Source organism: Crassostrea angulata, chromosome 3 (assembly GCF_025612915.1).
Source record: "Crassostrea angulata isolate pt1a10 chromosome 3, ASM2561291v2, whole genome shotgun sequence".
Classification (NCBI taxonomy): domain Eukaryota; kingdom Metazoa; phylum Mollusca; class Bivalvia; order Ostreida; family Ostreidae; genus Magallana; species Magallana angulata.
In genome coordinates, this window is record NC_069113.1 from 18,968,458 (window position 1) to 18,990,061 (window position 21,604).

Consider the following 21,604-nt stretch of genomic DNA (forward strand, 5'->3'; position numbering starts at 1 on the left):
AATTGTTGACGGTCGTGGAGGAGTTCCCGGGGCCTAACGTGTGGGCGAGTCGACGTGACGTCTTATGTGCGTGGTGCTTTGAGGACCGGATGTCGGATCTATATACGTTGTGACACGGGGGGTTGTACAAAAGTCGGGGCATTGGCGTACATTACGAATGCGGACGCACTTATAGGCACTGAGGTCATCGAGGGTTACAGTGGACCTGAGGGCGGATTCCACCGAGGATATCGATACCGGGACCTGGGCCGCAGTTTATTATGTATATATGAACATATTATTGTTTTAAATAACATTTAGAAATTTCAAAGAAATCTTTTGTTTTGCTGATCAAGCCAAAGGGTGTCGTAACAAATATGTTGGCTTTAGATAATCTCAGGTGACTACTAGTATCGAATGACACAAAAATAACCTGCATCTCTTTTCTCATCGTCTTGTTTCGTCTTTACCTAAAAAAATTCCACTCAAGCCAGTTCCAGTTACATGTAACAGTCTTTAATCAGAAATACAGTAAGTAAAGTCCTTAGTTTACGTGAGCTACGAAAACTGGTTCATGCACTTATCCACGATCTTGAAGTTTGCTAATCACAAAGAAAACACGTTTTTAAGATGATGTTCCATGATTTTTATTATAAAAAAAATGTAAGACATTGAATTTCTCCAGTCACATAGCATGAGGTTGTGTGTTCTATTTCATTGCTACCAATATCTACCAATATACAAAGGGAAACAAAAGTGTTACAGACTTCTTAAATAAAACACATGAAGCTCTTTACCCGCCAAGGAACATGTCATTCTGTTACTGTTTATACATACAAAAACTTAAATATTAAAATACTGACAATGTACGAGAGAGAGAAAGAGAGAGGAGGGAGAGACTATGTCAAAGAACCAGCTATGCTTTTGTCTGAAACGGTGGAAAACCATCACAGTCAAAAGGATTGTCTTCATAAAGTTTCAGTTGATCAAAGGATGACAACTTTGATTCATATCAATTAAAATATGGGTGTATGGCTGAGCATGTATAAAGAACAGAAATGATTGAATTGGGAAATATTACACACATTCAAAAATATTTTTGGTAAAAGAAAATCACATCTATTAAAATAAAAAAGCAAGTCTGAAAATTACCCATTTATTTGTTTACGTATACAAATTGTCTAGGACTCCAGTTAATTTCCTCATAATTAATCAAAAAGCCTTGAATGATGTTCTTTTTAAGTGACAAAATACAAAATTAATCAACAGTCATCTTCTGAGGTTTTCCTTTGCAGAAGTGAGTTTTGGGGTTTTTTTTTCAATATGTTCTTGAAGCATTAAACACTTAGTCTAGGACCGGTATATGTAGTGGTACAAAATGGTTTGATCCTACATAATTATAAATTTTAAACGGTGTGCAGTCTATGAATGGTCAATTTTGATACAATTTGAATCATCAAATAATAATAATTCTCTGAAGAAAACAATACAAACATTAAAGTCCTCTGTCTATAGTCTCTTTACATTGGCATACTGCTGATCAAGAGTTTTGAGCTTTAAGTGTATCAAATGTTCTATTCAAATTATATTTATCCCAAAAAAAAAAATATTTCATGACTTCATGTTGTGGTACAAAGTGGTAAGAAATCAAGCCAATCTAAACAGAAAGAAAAGTTAATACCAAGTCAACTGAATTTGTTAGTACAGAACGTTTAACACAGGAAATAAAAAAGTTCATGTACATGCAGCTATCAAAGTTCGTGATAAAAAGCAGATATTTTTGATTTGTTAGGCAGTAACCAATCATAAATCAAAACACAGTGGTAACCATGACACCTGTCCATGTCTGACAACTCAAATCTTCTAAATATTGTTGAGATAAACATGACTTGAGCCCTCAACTATGACCAACAAGTGTACCTATTCATTAAAACCATTTTATGCATTCAATATACGACTTAGTTTGGACGTCCGAGATCAAACTGTATTTGATGCGGATATGATATTTCTCTACAAAAAGCCACCCCATGAATACAATGTTTATCACCATTTATGCCGATTACTAATTCTTCTAAAATAAAATAAACGTGTATAATTGAAAAAAAAAATATTAAGCTATTTTCTTTTTCTTTCTTAGTTTCGCCTTCTTTTTTTTTTTGAAAACGCACAAGTTACACTACACTACAGTACATCATCATATGTTTATGTCTTACATTATTTACCAGAATAAAACAGTAAGAGAAAGACTTGTAAATATGCATCAAAACAGAGACTATCAGGTAAGGTTTATGCAGTAATTATAATACAATGTGTAAATTATAAATCTCAACATGCATATATATAATAGAGCAACACAAAATGTTTGTATACACAGAAATCCAAATGGACTCATAGTTATGATGAGTACCACAAACATACAGTAAACAGTCAAAAACAAAGCAAGTGAAGCACTTGTTTACATGTACATACTTATTAAGCTTTCAGTGACTAATTACAGAAATCTAAGTCCTCCCAAGCTAATTGAGTTTCACTCTCCAATCATACACCACCTCTTTCACCCCTAAATCAACAATGCTAGTCGGTCATTTAGATCAACCAGTGCACCTGAAAAATATACGTGCAATGACAGGTATGCTATACAAAATACAAACAGACAATCATATATTTAGATATATAGTCTAATACACATAACAAAATGTATCCAAAATCTTAAAAGATTTTTGCTTTGCTTTATCATTTGCTTTTGTTATCAAAATTTAAAAGGAAGTAAAGAGTGTGAACAACTGCTATTGATCATAAATGCATCAGTCTGAGCTCCAAAAATGAATCATTTAGAAGACATGTTTCTGTAAACAAAAGGCAGCCAGACTTTTAGCTAAAGAAGGATAACTCTTCTTAGTAAACAAAACAAAGTGTGTCGAGTTAGTATGTTATGTGCACTATACAAAAATTTAAATAAATTACATTAGCATGCCCACATATAAAGATATTTCCATAAATTTTTCTTATGAAATTTACAATCATTAGTAACATTGTAAAAAACACACATCTTGGTATTTCTTTTTCAATTCTTACAAGATTTTATACACACCTACATGATAAACATGTTGCATCATTACATCCCATTAAATTATTCTATTGCTGAAGGTTTAAGCTACATGCAGCTGCTGCCAAATTTCACATTACAGATCTGTGGATTCTATGATATCGCTTTCATCGTCAGACTTCTTGTCCACATCAATGGCCACTTCTACAGTGACATTCTGTATATGAACATCACAGAACACACGGTTTTCAGCAGGAGTTGAGTTCTCAGTCTCAGTAAGATCTTGATTTCCTAAACTTTCTGATGGGCATTCTAACTCATGATTTCCTTCACACTCTGATGGACATTCTAACTCACTCTTTGGTTGTCCATTGTTTTTCTGACATTCTTTGAGCTGAAAATCAGACTCTTTCATGACTTTGGCATCTTCATAGTTTTCTTGGACTTCAGAAGTTGAATTCTTGTCTTGTTCAGACGAGTCCACAACTTCTTTTGCCTGAGCAAGATCATCAATTGCAGTTTCCTTCACATAATGAATTACAATTTCTTTTTTCCTTTCTTGAATATTGACCTCCATATGGTCATCAGGCTGCTCTGGACTATCGACTATGCTAGGTGAACTTAAATCCTCCTTTGTTTTCTTATCCCTATCCCCCCTTATTTTTACTCTATGTTTCTTCATTCTTCTTCCAGTGCCTTTCCTGACTTTAAATGCATTGCCGTCATCAGAAGTGTAAGTGTCCGTCACCACGGCAGACAACGAGTCGCAAAGGTCCTGAACACAGTTGTCTGCGCCGGCGACATTAATATCCTCCCCCCTAAGTTGCAGTAGTTGTCAATTGACAGAAAGTTCAATGTTTATAAACTGTTTGAGTCGTTCCAAATACTGTCCGTAAAGTTCCACGTCATTATGGCCCGCCCCTTCCACCCATAGTGGTTCCACTGCCCGCGGACATTTCTCATAAATGGCCAGACCGTGGGAAAAGTCTATCACCTCATCTTCTGTTCCGTGTATCACTAGTACAGGACAGGTGATTTTGGGCACTTTGTCTATGCTGAAATAAAAAGCAGAGACATGGGATATATTGCTCGTGTCAGCTACATGAAAAAGAAAAGGGTTGTATATATGGCAGGGTACATGCAGGATATTTAAAAAAGAAAAACAAGGATTAACAGTACCAGTAATCAACTGATATCACATTCCAACTTTTTTATTAGTTATGTTCAATGAATAAATACCGGTACAAAAGCAACTTCATATCTACAAAATTTAAACCGAGTTGGAACATTTAACTTTTTTTATAATAATTTTTTTAAAAATGCTATTAGTTCTAACCCAGATTATATTATACCAGTATTTTGTATTAAGGACTATATTTGGTATTGTTCAATATCTGTCCCAAATTTTAACCAATATTTAAATAGTATTGTATCAAAATCAAATTTTCATTAAACATTAAACAGAGGATGTATATCACATTATTCTTGATATTAGTCAGCATTGTCCAATAGCTGTTCATCAATGACATCACCAAAATGGGCATATTCCCACAATTTTGCAAATAAATGAAAATATTGTCATTTTTCCTACATATTTTGCCTTTGATAGAGTAAGGTGCAGGTCTGCTCAAGTACGATTTTTACATATGTTTCTGTACTCAAGCATAATTATACACATCATACATGTAGTTAAAAATGGTACTTGAGCAAGCATGTGCTCAATGTATCCCATTAAACAAGAGGCCCATGGGCCACATCGCTCACCTGAGGAACAATAGGTATGATAAAATCAGCTTAATGTAGATCCTGTATAAATAAAATCCATTTTCCCCTGGATATTCTTATGTTTATAATCATTAGTCCCTTTTCTAACAGGATGATTTTATAGTCATATCATATGTTGAGTATTGCAGTTCTCAAAAAGATCCTTAACAAAAGTTTATATATGGGATATAAACGTACATCAAACTCTGAACCTTCTCGTGAGGCCAAAGAATTGTCCTGGGGCCAAAGTCTTAACAATTATAAAGAATCATCTGGCTGATTAGTTTCTGAGAAGATTTTTAAAGATTTACCCTATATATTCCTTTGTTAAACTTTGACCCCCCATTGTGGCCCAACCCTACCCCTGAGGATCATGATTTTCACAACCTTAAATCTACACTACCCGAGGATGCTTCCACACAAGTGTCAGCATTCCTGGCCGATTAGTTTCTGAGAAGAAGATTTTTAAAGATTTACTCTATATATTCATGTTAAACTTCGACCTCCCCAATGGGGCCCCACCCTACCCCCGGGGGTCATGATTTTCACAAATTTGAATCTACATTACCTGATGATGCTTTCACACAAGTTTCAGCTTTCCTGGCTGATTAGTTTCTGAGAAGAAGATTTTTAAAGATTTACTCTATATATTCATTTGTTAAACTGCGACCCCCCATTGTGGCCCCACCCTCAGGTGAGCTAAAAGATTAATTTTACAATACAATAAGTTGTTAAAGTTGGTTACTTTGAAAATTTTCTAAATAAATATTGACAAATTTTTTACCTTTTTAGCTCACCTGAGCTGAAAGCTCAAGTGAGCTATTCTGATCACATTTTGTCCGTCGTCCGTCTGTCCGTCTGTAAACTTTTTACATTTTGAACTTCTTCTCTAAAACCGCTTATCCAATTTCAACCAAATTTGGCACAAATCATCCTTATGGGAGGGCGAATATAACCCTACCCCTGAGGATCATGATTTTCACAACCTTAAATCTACACTACCCGAGGATGCTTCCACACAAGTGTCAGCATTCCTGGCCGATTAGTTTCTGAGAAGAAGATTTTTAAAGATTTACTCTATATATTCATGTTAAACTTCGACCTCCCCAATGGGGCCCCACCCTACCCCCGGGGGTCATGATTTTCACAAATTTGAATCTACATTACCTGATGATGCTTTCACACAAGTTTCAGCTTTCCTGGCTGATTAGTTTCTGAGAAGAAGATTTTTAAAGATTTACTCTATATATTCATTTGTTAAACTGCGACCCCCCATTGTGGCCCCACCCTCAGGTGAGCTAAAAGATTAATTTTACAATACAATAAGTTGTTAAAGTTGGTTACTTTGAAAATTTTCTAAATAAATATTGACAAATTTTTTACCTTTTTAGCTCACCTGAGCTGAAAGCTCAAGTGAGCTATTCTGATCACATTTTGTCCGTCGTCCGTCTGTCCGTCTGTAAACTTTTTACATTTTGAACTTCTTCTCTAAAACCGCTTATCCAATTTCAACCAAATTTGGCACAAATCATCCTTATGGGAGGGCGAATATAAATTGCAGAAATAAAAGTTTGATCTGTATTCAAAGCGGAGAAAACCTTGAAACTGTAGAAAAAGGGGGGTGCATTTTAAAAAATCTTCTTCTCAAGAACTACTGAGGCAAATTCAACATAGTTTAGCATAAATTATCCTTATGGGAAGGAAAATATAAATTGCAAAAATTAAGTGGAAATTTTGTTTCAAATCTGAGTTATTACGAAAATAATAAAGGAAATGCGTGTTTCAATCAGTTTAATAGCTACGGGTTCGGCATCCGGTAAAATGATTCCATACTTCTAAAACGAGGTTCTTTGTTTAAAGCAGCCATGACATTATACGAAAAAGGGTCGATCTGACTATGATGAATTTGCTTGTTGTGCAACAGTTCGCGTATGAAGGGAAATTTTGAAACATACCAAATATATTGGTGCCGATTTTGTGAAGTAAATTGAGGCTAAATATTTCAATGCGTTGACAGTTTTCACACATGACGTTGGTGTTAGCTTGTTCTGATTTTCGTTTCGTTCTCATTATGCTTTGTAACCTGGAAACTATCGTCTGTATTTCGTGATTTTTACGTATCAAATCAAACAGAGACTTCGGTAAATCAAACAGTTAACTGTTTACCTGCGCAAATTAAGCAAAATCGGATGTAGGGGACGGGTACTGAAATACAATTCATTCTATCGGTAATTCGGCATTATCTTTTGCGTAATGGTACATGTAGATTAATGCAATAGGTTTTGTTGAGATGCTCGGCATTTTTTCGAGTTTATTCAGTTTAAATAGAGTTTGATATCGCTGACGGAAATATGTAGGTATATACATGTATATATATATGATTCATTTCGAAAAAATAAATTGTGTTCTTTATTTGTTATACATGTAGTGCATGTTTCTTGTGTTTAATTGTTTACAATTTCTATTTACTAACCATATTTGAGTGTTAAGCTTCGAATTATAAGCAAGATACAGCGATTTGCTCACAATTCTATGTTTGTACACAGATCTTAAAAACTAAAGCTTAAAAAAGTAAAATATTTGTCAATATTTATTAAGAAAATTTTCAAAGTCTGTTCTTCCAGAAACCAACTTTAACAACTTATTGTATTGTAAACTTAACCTTTTTAGCTCACCTGAGGGTGGGGCCACAATGGGGGGTCGAAGTTTAACAAATGAATATATAGAGTAAATCTTTAAAAATCTTCTCCTCAGAAACTAATCAGCCAGGAAAGCTGAAACTTGTGTTAAAGCATCATCAGGTAATGTAGATACAAATTTGTGAAAATCATGATCCCCGGAGGTAGGGTTGGGCCACAATGAAGGATCAAAGTTTTACATAGGAATATATAGAATAAATCTTTAAAAATCTTCTTCTCAGAAACTAATCGGCCAGGAAAGCCGACACTTGTGTGGAAGGATCCTCAGGTAGTGTAGATTCAAAGTTGTGAAAATCATGACCCCCGGGGTACGGTGAGGCCACAATGGGGGATCGAAGTTAAACATAGGAATATATAGAGTAAATCTTTAAAAATCTTCTTCTCAGAAACTAATCAGCCAGGAAAGCTGAAACTTGTGTGAAAGCATCCTCAGGTAGTGTAGATTCATAGTTGTGAAAATCATGGCCCCCGGGGGTAGGGTGGGGCCACAATGGGGGATCGAAGTTTAAAATAGGAATATATAGAGTAAATCTTTAAAAATCTTCTTCTTAGAAACTAATCAGCCAGGAAAGCTGACACTTTTGTGGATGCATCCTCAGGTAGTGTAAATTCATAGTTGTGAAAATCATGACCCCCGGGGGAAGGGTGGGGCCACAATGGGGGATCGAAGTTAAACATAGGAATATATAGAGTAAATCTTTAAAAATCTTCTTCTCAGAAACTAATCAGCCGGCAATGCTGAAACTTCTTTGGAAGCATCCTCAGGTAGTGTTGATTCAAAGTTGTGAAAATAATAACCCCTGGGGGTAGAATGGGGCCACAACGGGGGGTCGAAGTTTAACATATGATTAAATAGGGTAAATCTTTAAAAATCTTCTTCTCAGAAACTAATTAGCCAGGAAAGCTGAAACTTGTGTGGAAGCATCCTCAGGTAGTGTATATTCAAATTTGTGAAAATCATAACCCTGGGGGTAGGTTTGGGCCACAATGGGAGGTCGATGTTTTAGATAGGAATAAACAGAGTAAATCTTTAAAAATCTTCTTCTCAGAAACTAATCAGCCAGGAAAGCTGAAACGTGTGTGAAAGCATCCTCAGGTAGTGTAGATTCATGGTTGTGAAAATCATGATCCCCAGGGGTAGGGTGGGGCCACAATGGGGGGGTCAAAATTTAACAAAGGAATATATAGGGTAAATCTTTAAAAATCTTCTCAGAAACTAATCAGCCAGATGTTTCTTTATAATTGTTAAGACTTTGGCCCCAGGACAATTCTTTGGCCTCCCGAGAAGGTTCATAGTTTGATGTACGTTTATATCTAATATATAAACTATTGTTAAGGATCATTTTGAGAACTGCAATACTCAACAAATGATAAGACTATAAAATCATCTTGTTAGAAAAGGGACTAATGATTATAAACATAAGAATATCCAGGGGAAAATGGATTTTATTTATACAGGATCTACATGTATTATTGTACATTGTCCAGATAGTTTGTATTATGACTCCATTAAGCTGATTTTATCATACCTATTGTTCCTCAGGTGAGCGAAGTTGCCCATGGGCCTCTTGTTAATCTTTAGTTTTTAAGAAATGTGTACAAACATAGAATTGTGAGCAAATCTTTGTATCTTGCTTATAATTAGAAGCTTAACACTCAAATATGGTTAGTAAATAGAAATTGTAAACAATTAAACACAAGAAACATGCACTACATGTATAACAAATAAAGAACACAATTTATTTTTTCGAAATGAATCATATATATACATGTTTATACCTACATATTTCCGTCAGCGATATCAAACTCTATTTAAACTGAATAAACTCGAGAAAATGTCGAGCATCTCAACAAAACCTTTTGCATTAATCTACCATTACCATTTACGCAAAAGATAATGCCGAATTACCGATAGAATGAATTGTATTTCAGTACCCCTACATCAGATTTTGCTTAATTTGCGCAGGTAAACCGTTAACTGTTTGATTTACCGAAGTATCTGTTTGATTTGATACGTAAAAATCACGAAATGCAGATGATAGTTTCCAGGTTACAAAGCGTAAATAATGAAAACGAAACGAAAATCCTAACAAGCTAACACCAACACCCTTGTTTGATCCTTGTTGGCACAATTAGAAAATTAATTAATAAACAATAAAAACAGAGGGAAATGTACTTTAGTACGTTGTTAATGCCTCAGATTTTATCATTTTCGCAGGAAAACATTTACCGAAGTCTATGTTCCAAATACAAGGCGATTGTTTCCCAAGTTAAAAAGCAAAATGAAACGAAAAAATCAAAACAAGCTAAAACCACCCTCACAAGTGAAAATGACAACGCGTTGAAATATTTAACCTCAATTTACTTCACAATAATCGGCACCAATGTTATTTCCATGTTTCATAGATTATATTCGCACGTGAACTGTTGCACAACAAAATGCCAGCTTCAAACAAAGAACCTCGTTTTCGAGATGCGGTAGACTGGCGATGGCTGTCATAAGACCAGTCTATCGCAATGAATTGCCAGTCTATGATATATGGAATAACGAGCCATTCTTTATTAGTATTTTCGCAATTATCTCAAATTTGGAACAGAAATCGCCTATAATTTTTGCAATTTATATTTTCCTTTCCCTAAGGATGATTTATGCCAAATTACGTTAAGATTAACTCGGTAGTTCTTGAGAAGAAGATTTTTAAAAATGCACCCCCCTTTTTCTACAGTTTCAAGGTTTTCTCCGCTTTGAATACAGATCGGACTTTTATTTCTGCAATTTATATTCGCCCTTGCTTTGTGCCAAATTTGGTTGAAATTGGATAAGCGGTTTTAGAGAAGAAGTTCAAAATGTAAAAAGTTTACAGACGGACAGACAGACGGACAGACGGACGGACAGACGGACGACGGACAAAATGTGATCAGAATAGCTCACTTGAGCTTTCAGCTCAGGTGAGCTAAAAAACCATCCATTTTTTGCTCTAAAACATTAATTTATCAAAATAAGACAATCTTCATGACGTCATTTATACATTATGACATCATTCTAGAGTGATCACTTTCTACATACTATCTTCAACCTTATAATTTAAAGCTCCCAATGGATTTTAAATTTGGGGGCAAGAAATGCATAAATCTGCACGAAGTTTTTTGATTACTACATGTATTGCATGAATTTTTGGCATACTTATATAAAGTTCAATTTTCTTTCTCTAGTACAGTATTTAATTTTAAGTTCACATATTAAAATCATGCAATCTACCTCCAGATTTTATAATTTATTATTACCAATATGTAGAGAAAAGGTCTTAAGCATGATTACGGTAAAATACTGGTAATTAGCTTGGCCAATCGAATACCGGTACATGTGACGCATTTCAAACAGGAAAAGAATTTTCTTGTGAACAACAAGAAAAACAAAATACAACTTATACAAACACTGATGAATGACTTGCAAAATCAAATCTAATATTATTCTATCTTCACAATGTTGAGGTTTACATACTGAGAGCTCAGTTCCTCACACTTATGTATTAGACTGTGTAAGGAATGTAACTTAAAGCCTAAGCATTCATGTTACTACTAAGTGGTTTGCCTCTCTAACGAAGAGAATATATCAATGATATCAACAAGAAACTTAATACATGTACTGACAATGAAATGTAATACAAGTATTGATGGCCAACTTGTGAAATCAACTCTAACTTCATTCATATTACTGTAAGTGGTCTGCCTTCAAACCAGTGGATGAAATTTTTTAAAACTTGCACTCAGGATTTATCATATATTGTAAGAGCCACTAGGAGGCTTGGGGTATGATCTGAATTACCGGTACACTGATTTCCTTTATAGTTTTACAAGCATATAGGAATTGATATGTTGTAACATTAACCTGGAACAAACACCAAATTTAAATCATGCACAAAAAAATTAAATTTCAAGCAAACATAAATTCACTCAAATGCCAGCAGAGGTTTAAGTAATAAAACGGATCAATTTCACATAATTTTGAGCCATTTCAATGCTTGTGTAACAGAAAAAGAAATGAATATTGGTCAGTCACCCTGTCTTACCATAAACACAAGACCAAAAGTTACTGACAATAGGACTCAATAGTCACTGTTGTTTCTCGTCCGATTTGAAGGTTATTTATTTCAGAAATTCAGATGTGTACATGTAGTCATGTACATGTACATAGAGTCAAATGATCCAAAAGAATTTTAGAACTGAAAAGTGTATTCAATACATTGAATTTTGTTAGCTGCAGGTCTTAAGCTCCCAGTCTGAAAAAATTTGGATGGACGACCTGGGAATTACAGTTCCGTACGTGTTAAAAAGTTGCAATTTATGGTGCACTAATACTTGCACAAGTTTTGGACTGATTAACCCTATCTCCACACTAAAATAAGGAAATAATTTATAGTACCATTAAATTCTTCAGACAACCTACGACTGATTTCGTCTCCTAACTTGCTTAAGACTTTCTCTTAATATGCTAACTGACCTCGGAAAATGAAGTAAATTAAATTTGCCAGCAGATTGAAAGTCGCCATTTTTACATTACATGTAGACACGACTTCACTTTATAGGACTGGTGATGGTTTAAAAGATAATCAGCGACAAGTAAACTTAAAAGTGACAATATCTGTGGTAAAATGTCCAAGGAATTTTTGGGAATAAAATATTTGTACAGAATGGGTATGGAAATTAGATTAATAAGTCTAAAAATTGTGCAAATTTTTGTGCACCGTAATTTAAAACTTTTTTTACACCCATGGAATTGTAGCTCCCAGGTCATCCGTCAAAATATTTTCAGCTGGGAGCTAGAGACCTGCAGCTAGGACTTTGTTTAACTTTAATCATTCATGTACCGATGTATTTTTTAAAACTCAATTTTCTAAACAAGAGGCCCATGGGCCACAATGCTCACCTGAGCAACAGTAGGTATGATAAAATCAGTTGAATGGAGTCATATGGAAACTATCTGGACAATGTAGTTTACATGTAGACCCTGTATAAATAAAAGTCCATTTTCTTTACCCTGGATATTCTTATGTTTATAATCAAGTCCCTTTTCTAATAGGATGATTTTATAAATTTATCACCTGTTGAGCATTGCAGTTCTCAAAAAGATCCCAAACAATTGTTTATATAAGGGATATAAACCTACATCAAACATCAAACAGTTATAAAATTGGAATCCCAATGTGGCCCCACCCTTCTCCTCAAGATTTTGATTTGAAAGAAATTGAATCTCCATCATCTGATGTTGCTTTCAGCAAAGTTACCAAAGTTACAGCTTTTCTAGGCAAGTAGTTTTTAGAAAAGATATTTTTTTAAAATTTCTATCTATATTCCTATGTATATTTTTGCCCCCCTCCCCCCCCCCCCATGTTGTGACCCCATCCTACCCTTGGGGTTCATGATTTGAACAAACTTGAATCTACCCTACCTAAGGATGCTTCCACACAAGTTTCAGCTTCCTTGGCTGATTAGTTTCTGAGAAGAAGATTTTAAAGATTAACTATATGTAAAACTTAGACCCCCCATTGTGGCCCCACCTTACCCCCAGGGACCATGATTTGGAAAAAAAATTGAATCTACACAATCTGAGGATGCTTCCACACAAGTTTCAGCTTTTCTGGCCAAATGGTTATTGAGAAGAAGATTTTAAAAGATTATCACTATATATATTCCTATATAAAAGATCAATCTGCCATTGTAGCCCCAGCCTACCCCTGGGGGTCATTTTTTTCACAACTTAAAATTTACACTACATGAGGATGCTTCCACACAAGTTTCAGCTTTTCTGGCTGCTTGATTTCTGAGAAGAAGATTTTTAAAGATTTACTCTATATATTTTATGTAAAACTTCGACCCCCATAGTGGCCCCACCTTACCCCCAATGACCATGATTTAAACAAACTTGAATCTACACTATCTGAGGATGCTTCCACACAAGTTTCAGCTTTTCTGCCCAAATGGTTTTTAGAAGAAGATTTTTGAAAAATATCAGCAAATTTTCAATAAATCCTAATTATCTCCCCTTGAACTTGAATCCCCTTTACCCAATGATACTTTGTGCCAAGTTTGGTTGAAATTGGTTCCGTGGCTCTGGAGAAGAAGTCAAAAATGTAAAAAGTTTACAGACAGACAGACGGACGCCGGACAAAAAGTGATCAGAAAAGCTCACTTGAGCTTTCAGCTCAGGTGAGCTAAAAAACAGTATTCAGTGGTTCATGCTTCTCTAAGAAAGCTGTATTCAGTGGGTTGATCAAACGAGATGTCAATACATCCTTCTACAAAACCAGAGTTTGCATTGGATTCTTTATACATCCTAAAAATCTTTTTCTTGCTGAATTCTTTTTATACTCAATTAATATATCACAGAATTCAGTATGTGGACATGATAGGATAATCATACAGTAGTTTTTTGTATTTTTGTATCTATATGTACATCTATCCCTTATCCACAGATTCACTTCCTTATTAACACAGATCCAACTTATCCAACTTACACAGTTTACCAGTAATGTACTACATGTATAAGTAATTATATATATCTCAAATTATCAATATTGTATACACATAATAACTGAACATGATAGTGTACATTTTGAAAGTAACTGCATGTAAAGTCACCATTGATATGAAGCAGTGCATCTAATGTCAGAATGATCAAATGACTGCGTCCAAGTATCAAAATTCAAAATTTCACAATTAAACTAACCTTGGAAAAGCATCAAAAAACCAAGTTCTCTTTGTTTCTGGAAATGCCACTCTCATTCCTGACATCAGAGGTGAGTGAAGAATGGCTGCTCCAACTTCGTATCTTGCAGCCAGGTCAATAGTAGGTACTGTGCCAATACTTTGACCGTACAAAATAACGTTTTGAGGACTTATGCCATATCTGCTGCGCAAGGATTGCCATGCAGCATCAATGTCTGCATATAAATTCTTCTCTGAGGGTTTTCCTGAGCTATTTCCATATCCTGAATAGTCAAAGCTAAAAATATTACAGTTAATTCGAGAACCAAGACCAATATAAAAACTGCTCATTTGGCCAAGATCAACAGCATTCCCATGACTAAAAAGCATTGTGTATTTAGCATTGGGGGAACATCTGACCATCATGCAAGCTATCCTGTTTCCTTTTGAGGTTCTGGTCATGAACACTTCTATACAGTCTAGTTCTCGCTGTGTGTATTGCCATTCGGCTCTTTCGGTCAAATGCAGGCTGTACTTAGTCCCAGCTTCATCAGCTATCAGGGAGTATGTAGGCTCAGGTGGGAGGAAAGCTAATTTGGCTGCAATTTTTGATGGACATGGAGGGCAACAAAACAAACCACACAACTCGCTGAATGATAGGCTATTCATGATGGTGATATCGAGGATAAAAGTCTATAAATATTGAGCTAACAAAGTCTTCAATAATTTCACTGATTCATTGTAAAGACGAACCTGGGTTTATCAAAAGTTGTATCCTCATTCAATACTGGTTGTATTGAGTTTCATTCAAGATTTCCTATCCTCAGGAAAATACAACGATGACGTCACTTTACAGTCACCGGAAGACATATCAACTTATTGTTTCGAACTTGTAAAACTGTGCTGTTCAGAATTTAATTATTGTCATTAGATTTTTTTTTTACAATAGTTTACAAATGAAAAGAGAATATCAACCTTTTAACACAAAGAAAAATATTTTCGAATTTTTTTAATAATATTTAAAAGGGATATGGAAACAAATCCGGAAAGAAATGTTTTGATTATTTACTAAAAAAAAAATGTATCTTTAAATGCACTAAAATATTCCAGTTTCATGTATAAATTTATAATGTTTATGAATTATCTCATTTAAAAGTGAAAATAATTATGATGTCAATTCGACATTCCGGAATAAAACATTTTGTTTAACATAGTTTACTTTTACGAACATGCATATATTTCCTAAATGATTTTTCTGACAACGTGCCTGAGTCTTTCACAATTTTCTTTTGATATTTACATAACAATGAGTTCTCAAAAAGGAAATGTTCGTAAGTCTGGTCCACAGAAATACCAAAACAGACAGGCTTTTAAAAATAACCTGCATGACACTACTCCAAGAGTAAAGTTGATGAATAATGTGATGTTAGGAGGTGTGTGTAAGAGATGTAAAGACGTCATAGACTGGAAGATAAAGTACAAGAAATATAAGCCTCTCACAGTTCCTAAAAAATGGTAAGAAAATCTCAGTGACAGGCTACATTAATATTCAAGCCCATCATAGCAACATCTGTAAGCAGTGTAAAACCCAAGTCGATGAATTAAATTCTTTTCTACTTTATTCATTCTCGAATTGATCGGTTCCTTGATGTTAATGATTTTCTTTCCCATGTAATGATTTGATAAGACATATGTGAAACCATTCATAATATGTTAAAGTTGTGACCGTTGGACCGAGCACAGATTAAACACAGTGCATTTTGATTTTTGTTTAATAAAATCTATTTAAAATGCACACAGTAGGATCCTCCTGCATGGTTGCCTACTCAAATCATTCATCAAAGTTAAACTAAACGTCGCGTGCTCAGTCTACAATATGACGTCATATTTCAGACGTAAAACGTTTAAGTTTTGTCTTCGGAAATAGCCGGGAGAGTTACATGATTTCGATTTTTTTTATTTCTTCTTTCGTTGTTCATCAATTTAATTCATATGAATGCCGCTGTAATAAAATTGAATACCTTATTCAGTATCTAAGAGATCAGTTCCTTGACGTTAATGTTTTTATTTTCCATCTGATAATTTGATAAGACATACATAGAACAAGTCGTGTTTCTTGATTAAAACACTTTTGAAACTTATCTGGTTTCCTTTTTAATTTCTTTAATTCAAATCACCATCTACTGAAACACTGGAACTTATTAAATCGCGTCTAGGGGCAATAAACATCGATAAGTACCAGTCAATCAATGATTGAACTAACTTTTTAAAAACAAAATGGCTGCCAATATGGCCGCGCCCAGGGCTGGAAGAAACCATTAATCTTCGCTTCCAAGGCGGGCTTTGCCCGCTTCTCGCTGCTCGGACCTGATAAGAGCACTGTTAAGGGTTGTACAGTGTTTCATTTTGACATGCCTCCTGCATAAAATGTGCACAAATTTTATTCAGGATGCCTGATTTCAATATATGAGCATCCAAAAGGATGTCATGAATTTAGAAATACTAGTGCATATTTTCTTGCTCAGAAATTCCGGAACATCGATTGTTCCTTTCTTACCTACTAACTAGACACCTGAAATCTCATTGGTCAACACTTAGTACATTAACCAATAAGATTCAATGATACATGAAATAAATGATAGTTGTGATAAAGAAACAGAAAACTTGAACGGGTCCCAGTGACAGCACAAAGCCTGTCACTTAGTATGGTCATTTAGATTTGAGTTAAAATAAACGTACATGTAGCTTGTTTTATATTCATGTTCTTTTTGGAATAAAATATGGACTCATTGTTTTTGGCTTGGGACTCTTAGATATGATTAAAAGGGGTCATCTGGCCCCATAAAAACCATTTTCAAAATGAATCACTGATTGTGTAGTTTGCACAGTAAATTCATTTAAATCTTAATTATTTTTAATTAAACATTGGAAAGTTTTTGATCAAGATTCGGTGCTAAAAACATTAATTGACAAACAATAGTCATTTAATGATCAATTAACTTTTTATTAAAACAAATTGGTGGCCAATATGGCGGCACTCAGGGCTAAAAGAAAATTTGTTGGCCCTTATTGGTACCGCTAATTAAACTCTGTGATTTTCTTTTTTTTTATATATATAGATAGATAGATAGATAGATAGATAGATAGATAGATAGATAGATAGATAGATAGATAGATAGATAGATAGATAGATAGATAGATAGATATATATATATATATATATATATATATATATATAGAGGGTAACACTGATGAAAAAATTAGGTTAGGTAAGTAGGGATTTTTTTATTTTATCATATTTTTTTCTGCATGAACCCAAAGAATTTTTGTTTGGGTCATATTTAAAAACAGATTTTTTGATAAAAATATTAATATAAAATTCACAATCGGATATAAACAGACATCTAAAAATGGTAGGATATGGGCATTCTTGTAGGTTAGGCCTATAAAAAAAATTGTGTGTTTAGGGTAACACTGATGGAAAAATTAGGTTAGGTAGGTAGGGATTTTTTTTTATTTTATCATATATTTTTCTGCATGAATCCTAAGAATGTGTTTGTGTCATATTTAAAAGCAGATTTTTTAATAGAATTAGTAAAAAATTCACAATCGGATAAAAACAGACATCTAAAAATGGTAGGATCGGGGCATTTTTGTAGGTTAGGTCGGGTTACCCTAAACACACAACTTTTTTTTTTAGGCCTTACTATTATAATGTCAAGAGCTAGTAAATGATTCCAGAGTGTCTTTTTAGTGCTAGAACCATTATGACGTCATAATTGATTTGAAGAATCTTTTCTGTACTTTACGGCTTGAAAGGAATTATGTAGAAAATTAAACAATTTCTTGACATTCTATGTTACATAATGGGAAAAGTAGTCCTGATCGATACCTATATTCAATTTGACATTGTTAAAAGAGGAAGTCAAGAGCTTGTTTAATTCCATTTTTGGGAAGACTATATAAAGAAAATACATTACCTACCAATAACTGGTGAAGTTGATAGTAAGTCAAAAGTGTTTTGATTGTATTTGAAGCAAATTGATACTGGTATAGCTTTTCTATCGGTCTTTTTTTTTTATGGTAAAATCCTCTTCAAAAGTGATACTATAAAGACTCTTGAAATAAAATCAACTGTTTGTATTTTCAGTACAAAATGCCTACAAAAGAGGATCAAACAAGCATACTATACTATTTGCATCCAGTGTGCAAAAGAGAGAAAAATCTGTGCTAAATGTGGAGAGAAGTCAGAAATTGTGGAAGAGTAAGTGTACATTATATTTGTGTTAACTAGAATGGTCTCATTTATATGGTCACCTGAGTCAGGTGATCTATTTGTATTGCTGTCTGTGTTTGTCTATCGTCATCTGGTATTATGTGAACATTTTCAACTTCTTCTCAAATGTTAAATAGCTGATGTTGACTTTATAAGATACATTGTATGTAACATCTAAGAAATTGTAAATTTCATGACCTCAAGTGCATACTATACACCACAATGAGCTTTATATATTTTTCTTACAGGTTAGTACATGTACTGGGTTAGTTGTTTTAATAATAATCACCGCAATGTATCATTTCAATTTGCATCATGCTAGATATTAAAGATAAAATCAGGGTTTTCCAGTAGAATGTTGTCAATCGCACATCAATCATTTGCAGTTAATTCAAGCAGAACGTTTTACTTGTCCGACCGAACTGACTAGATATTAATTATGTTATCCAGTAGTCTGACTTAAAATATATTAGTGTGACTAAAGGACTAATGTTAATGTCGAACCCTGGTCATACAGTGAAAACACCTTAATTCCTCAAAAATGTTCTTGATGTTTTGTACTCCTTGTTATCAAGAATTAGAACTGTGAAAAAATAAGCAGGGGCTTGAACCAAAATTATAAATTTCATAAACCAAAGATAGGGGGAGTATGATCAAGAGAAACTTGAGCTACTTTCAGAGTATACATACAGACAAATTGCTACCTACATACATACTATTAAAAACAGTAAGCATTATTATTATTTTTTTGTTAATCAGAATCAGCAAATTAGCGATAGGATTTTCAAAAGAACAAACTTTGTGAATACAATTTTGTGAAGAAAAAAATAAAGATTAGCGGTCTGGAGTAATGCTTTATTTTAGATGAAGCCTTATGTTCTCTTTTTTTTTTTTAGACAAAAATCCACATTAACTTTAAGTGTTCTGATTTCAGGGCAGAGCTACAGAGTTCAGCAGAGCAAATGTCAAATGAAGCACAGTTTGAAGCAGAGCTGAAGATGTTACCAGAGAGGAAAGGAAGTTAGTATAAAAAAGTTCACAGTAGAAGTTTAATATGGTTTGTCTCTCTCCTATCGAGATTGAGTAGACTACTAAATACTGTACCTGTTCTATACTTTTTATGCATAATTTGAACAACAGGAATATAAAAAAACACTTACCAGTACACTCATTAATAATCTGGGTTTTTTTTTAAACCTGCCAAAATATATCATCTTGCACATAATGAGTTGCCTTTTAGAGCATGCACTTTGAATGTGGGTGCCATATTCCCGCAGAGTGCAAAGTTGCCAAGTAAAGGATCTGCTACTGCAACGGAGACCTTTATTCACCAAAATATATATTTTTATCTGGATGTCTGTCTGTTATTTCTTGTGTTTCATTGGATATTATAGTCCATGAACAAATAAAGACTGAATACTTGCATATTTTTTTTTTTTATATTTTAGGAACTTTTTTTCGACTCCAGCAGCAGGGAAAGTTGACCAAAGAGATGCTGGAGGAAGCAGGCAGCAGAGAGGATGATGACGAATTTTTGAGTGATTCAGATGATTTATCTGTCGATGATTCTGAGAATGATGATTGTGATGAGGGAGATGATTCTAAGAATGATGATAGGGACGAAAGAAAAAAAGACAGTAGTTCTTGTGAAAAAGAATGACCTGATGTAGACAACATTGTTTTAAATTAAAACAAAAAATCATAATGCTGTCACTGAGTTAAAAGAGATGATTAATATAGAAAACTAGCTCATTTTCAACTTTCCTTAATTCTGTCATCTGGCCCCTTCTTTTTGCCAACTTACATCTACCTGAATTCAATGTGGCCCTCTTTTTCTTGTTATCCCCCAATATTTTACAATTTATAACACTACTGTGTATAAAGCAGGTAAGAAAAGGTTTTTTGGATGATCATGAGCATCTTCGGTCGACATTGGAGCAAATTGTCTCGCACTTGAAAAATTTAATTCATTCAAAATATCAGGATCCATTTCTCGATTCAAGAAAAACATTTGACTGGGGTAAATGGACAATTTGATCTGTCAATGGATTACCAGTAGTCATTGATTATTTAAGTTTGATATTGTTAAGACGTGTTTGCTTTATCGTTGGACTGCAGAAGTATAGCTGCAAAAGTATAGAAGCTGTTCTTCGTGGATAGATGGGATGTTAATATGAAACATATATTGTATTTATCAACTGATAGTAGAGCTGTAAGGTGATATTTTCAACCATATTTGTTTGGTTTGGCTATATTTTTTTCAACACATTTTCAATAATGTTTTTCTAGCTTTACCATTGTCACACAAGGTTTTTCAAACTGGGATTACAAAATTTTGCTTTGCATGAATGTTGCAATTATATTTTTGAAAACCATATTTGCAATACATATTGTAAAGAATAAATGATAAGTTGATTTTTATTCTTTCATTTTTGTACATCATACATGTACTTCGAAGAAATAAAAAATAAATTTATTTTTTAATTTATCAGCACACCTTCAAAAGTGTACAGTTGTCATTGTAATTTGTTATACTTTCATGTTAAATACTGAAATCTGATTGGTTAAGACGCAGTTAATAATATTTACTATTACCCTCAGCGTTAGCAACGCACTTGGCAACGGGTAACATTAAAAAATGTTACATGCGCGAAAATTATGCGCGTACGGTTCGCTGTAGAATTCACGTTATTCCTATATAAAAGCAGTAAAATTTTCTTAAAAATTTTAAAAAAGACATTCAGTATAACAAAATAAATAGTGCCTGTTTGGGAGGATAACAGCTTCGCGTCGGTTGACAATGGTTTTCTCGGGGTGTCAATTTCAACTGTTACCCTCCCAAACAGGCACTATTTATATAATGTAAATGTTGTCCAAAAATAATCTCTGTGGGCAAAATGACACATTACAAACGTTAAATATTTGTGAGTTTTGTTGTTTTGTTTTTGTTAGAAAAATTGCAAAAATTATTAGGAAACTACTGGTTTAATCTATTCATATTTGCACAATAAAACCATTAACTAAAACGAAGTTTGCTATCTTGATTCTTATCATAATATATAGACAAAAGATCGACATTTTCCAGTTTCTTTGTCTGTAGCTATAGTACAATACATTTCATCAATAACGTAAATG

The 21,604-nt window shown here is 33.9% G+C and overlaps 2 protein-coding genes across 2 annotated transcripts; one reads left to right on the plus strand and one right to left on the minus strand.

The window, feature by feature from the left end:
• Positions 1-601: 601 nt before the first annotated feature.
• LOC128176267 (alpha/beta hydrolase domain-containing protein 17B-like) lies at positions 602-15,068 on the minus strand. Its single transcript, XM_052842478.1, has 2 exons — positions 14,216-15,068; positions 602-4,080 (listed from the first exon to the last, which is right to left on the minus strand). The coding sequence occupies exons 1-2, from the start codon at positions 14,860-14,862 to the stop codon at positions 3,861-3,863; spliced, it is 867 nt and encodes a 288-aa protein (XP_052698438.1). The 5' UTR covers positions 14,863-15,068; the 3' UTR covers positions 602-3,860.
• A 368-nt stretch (positions 15,069-15,436) lies between these two features.
• LOC128178659 (uncharacterized) lies at positions 15,437-20,229 on the plus strand. The gene is made up of 4 exons (XM_052845926.1): positions 15,437-15,708; positions 18,344-18,457; positions 19,404-19,489; positions 19,918-20,229. The coding sequence occupies exons 1-4, from the start codon at positions 15,440-15,442 to the stop codon at positions 20,127-20,129; spliced, it is 681 nt and encodes a 226-aa protein (XP_052701886.1). The 5' UTR covers positions 15,437-15,439; the 3' UTR covers positions 20,130-20,229.
• The last annotated feature ends 1,375 nt before the right edge of the window (positions 20,230-21,604 follow it).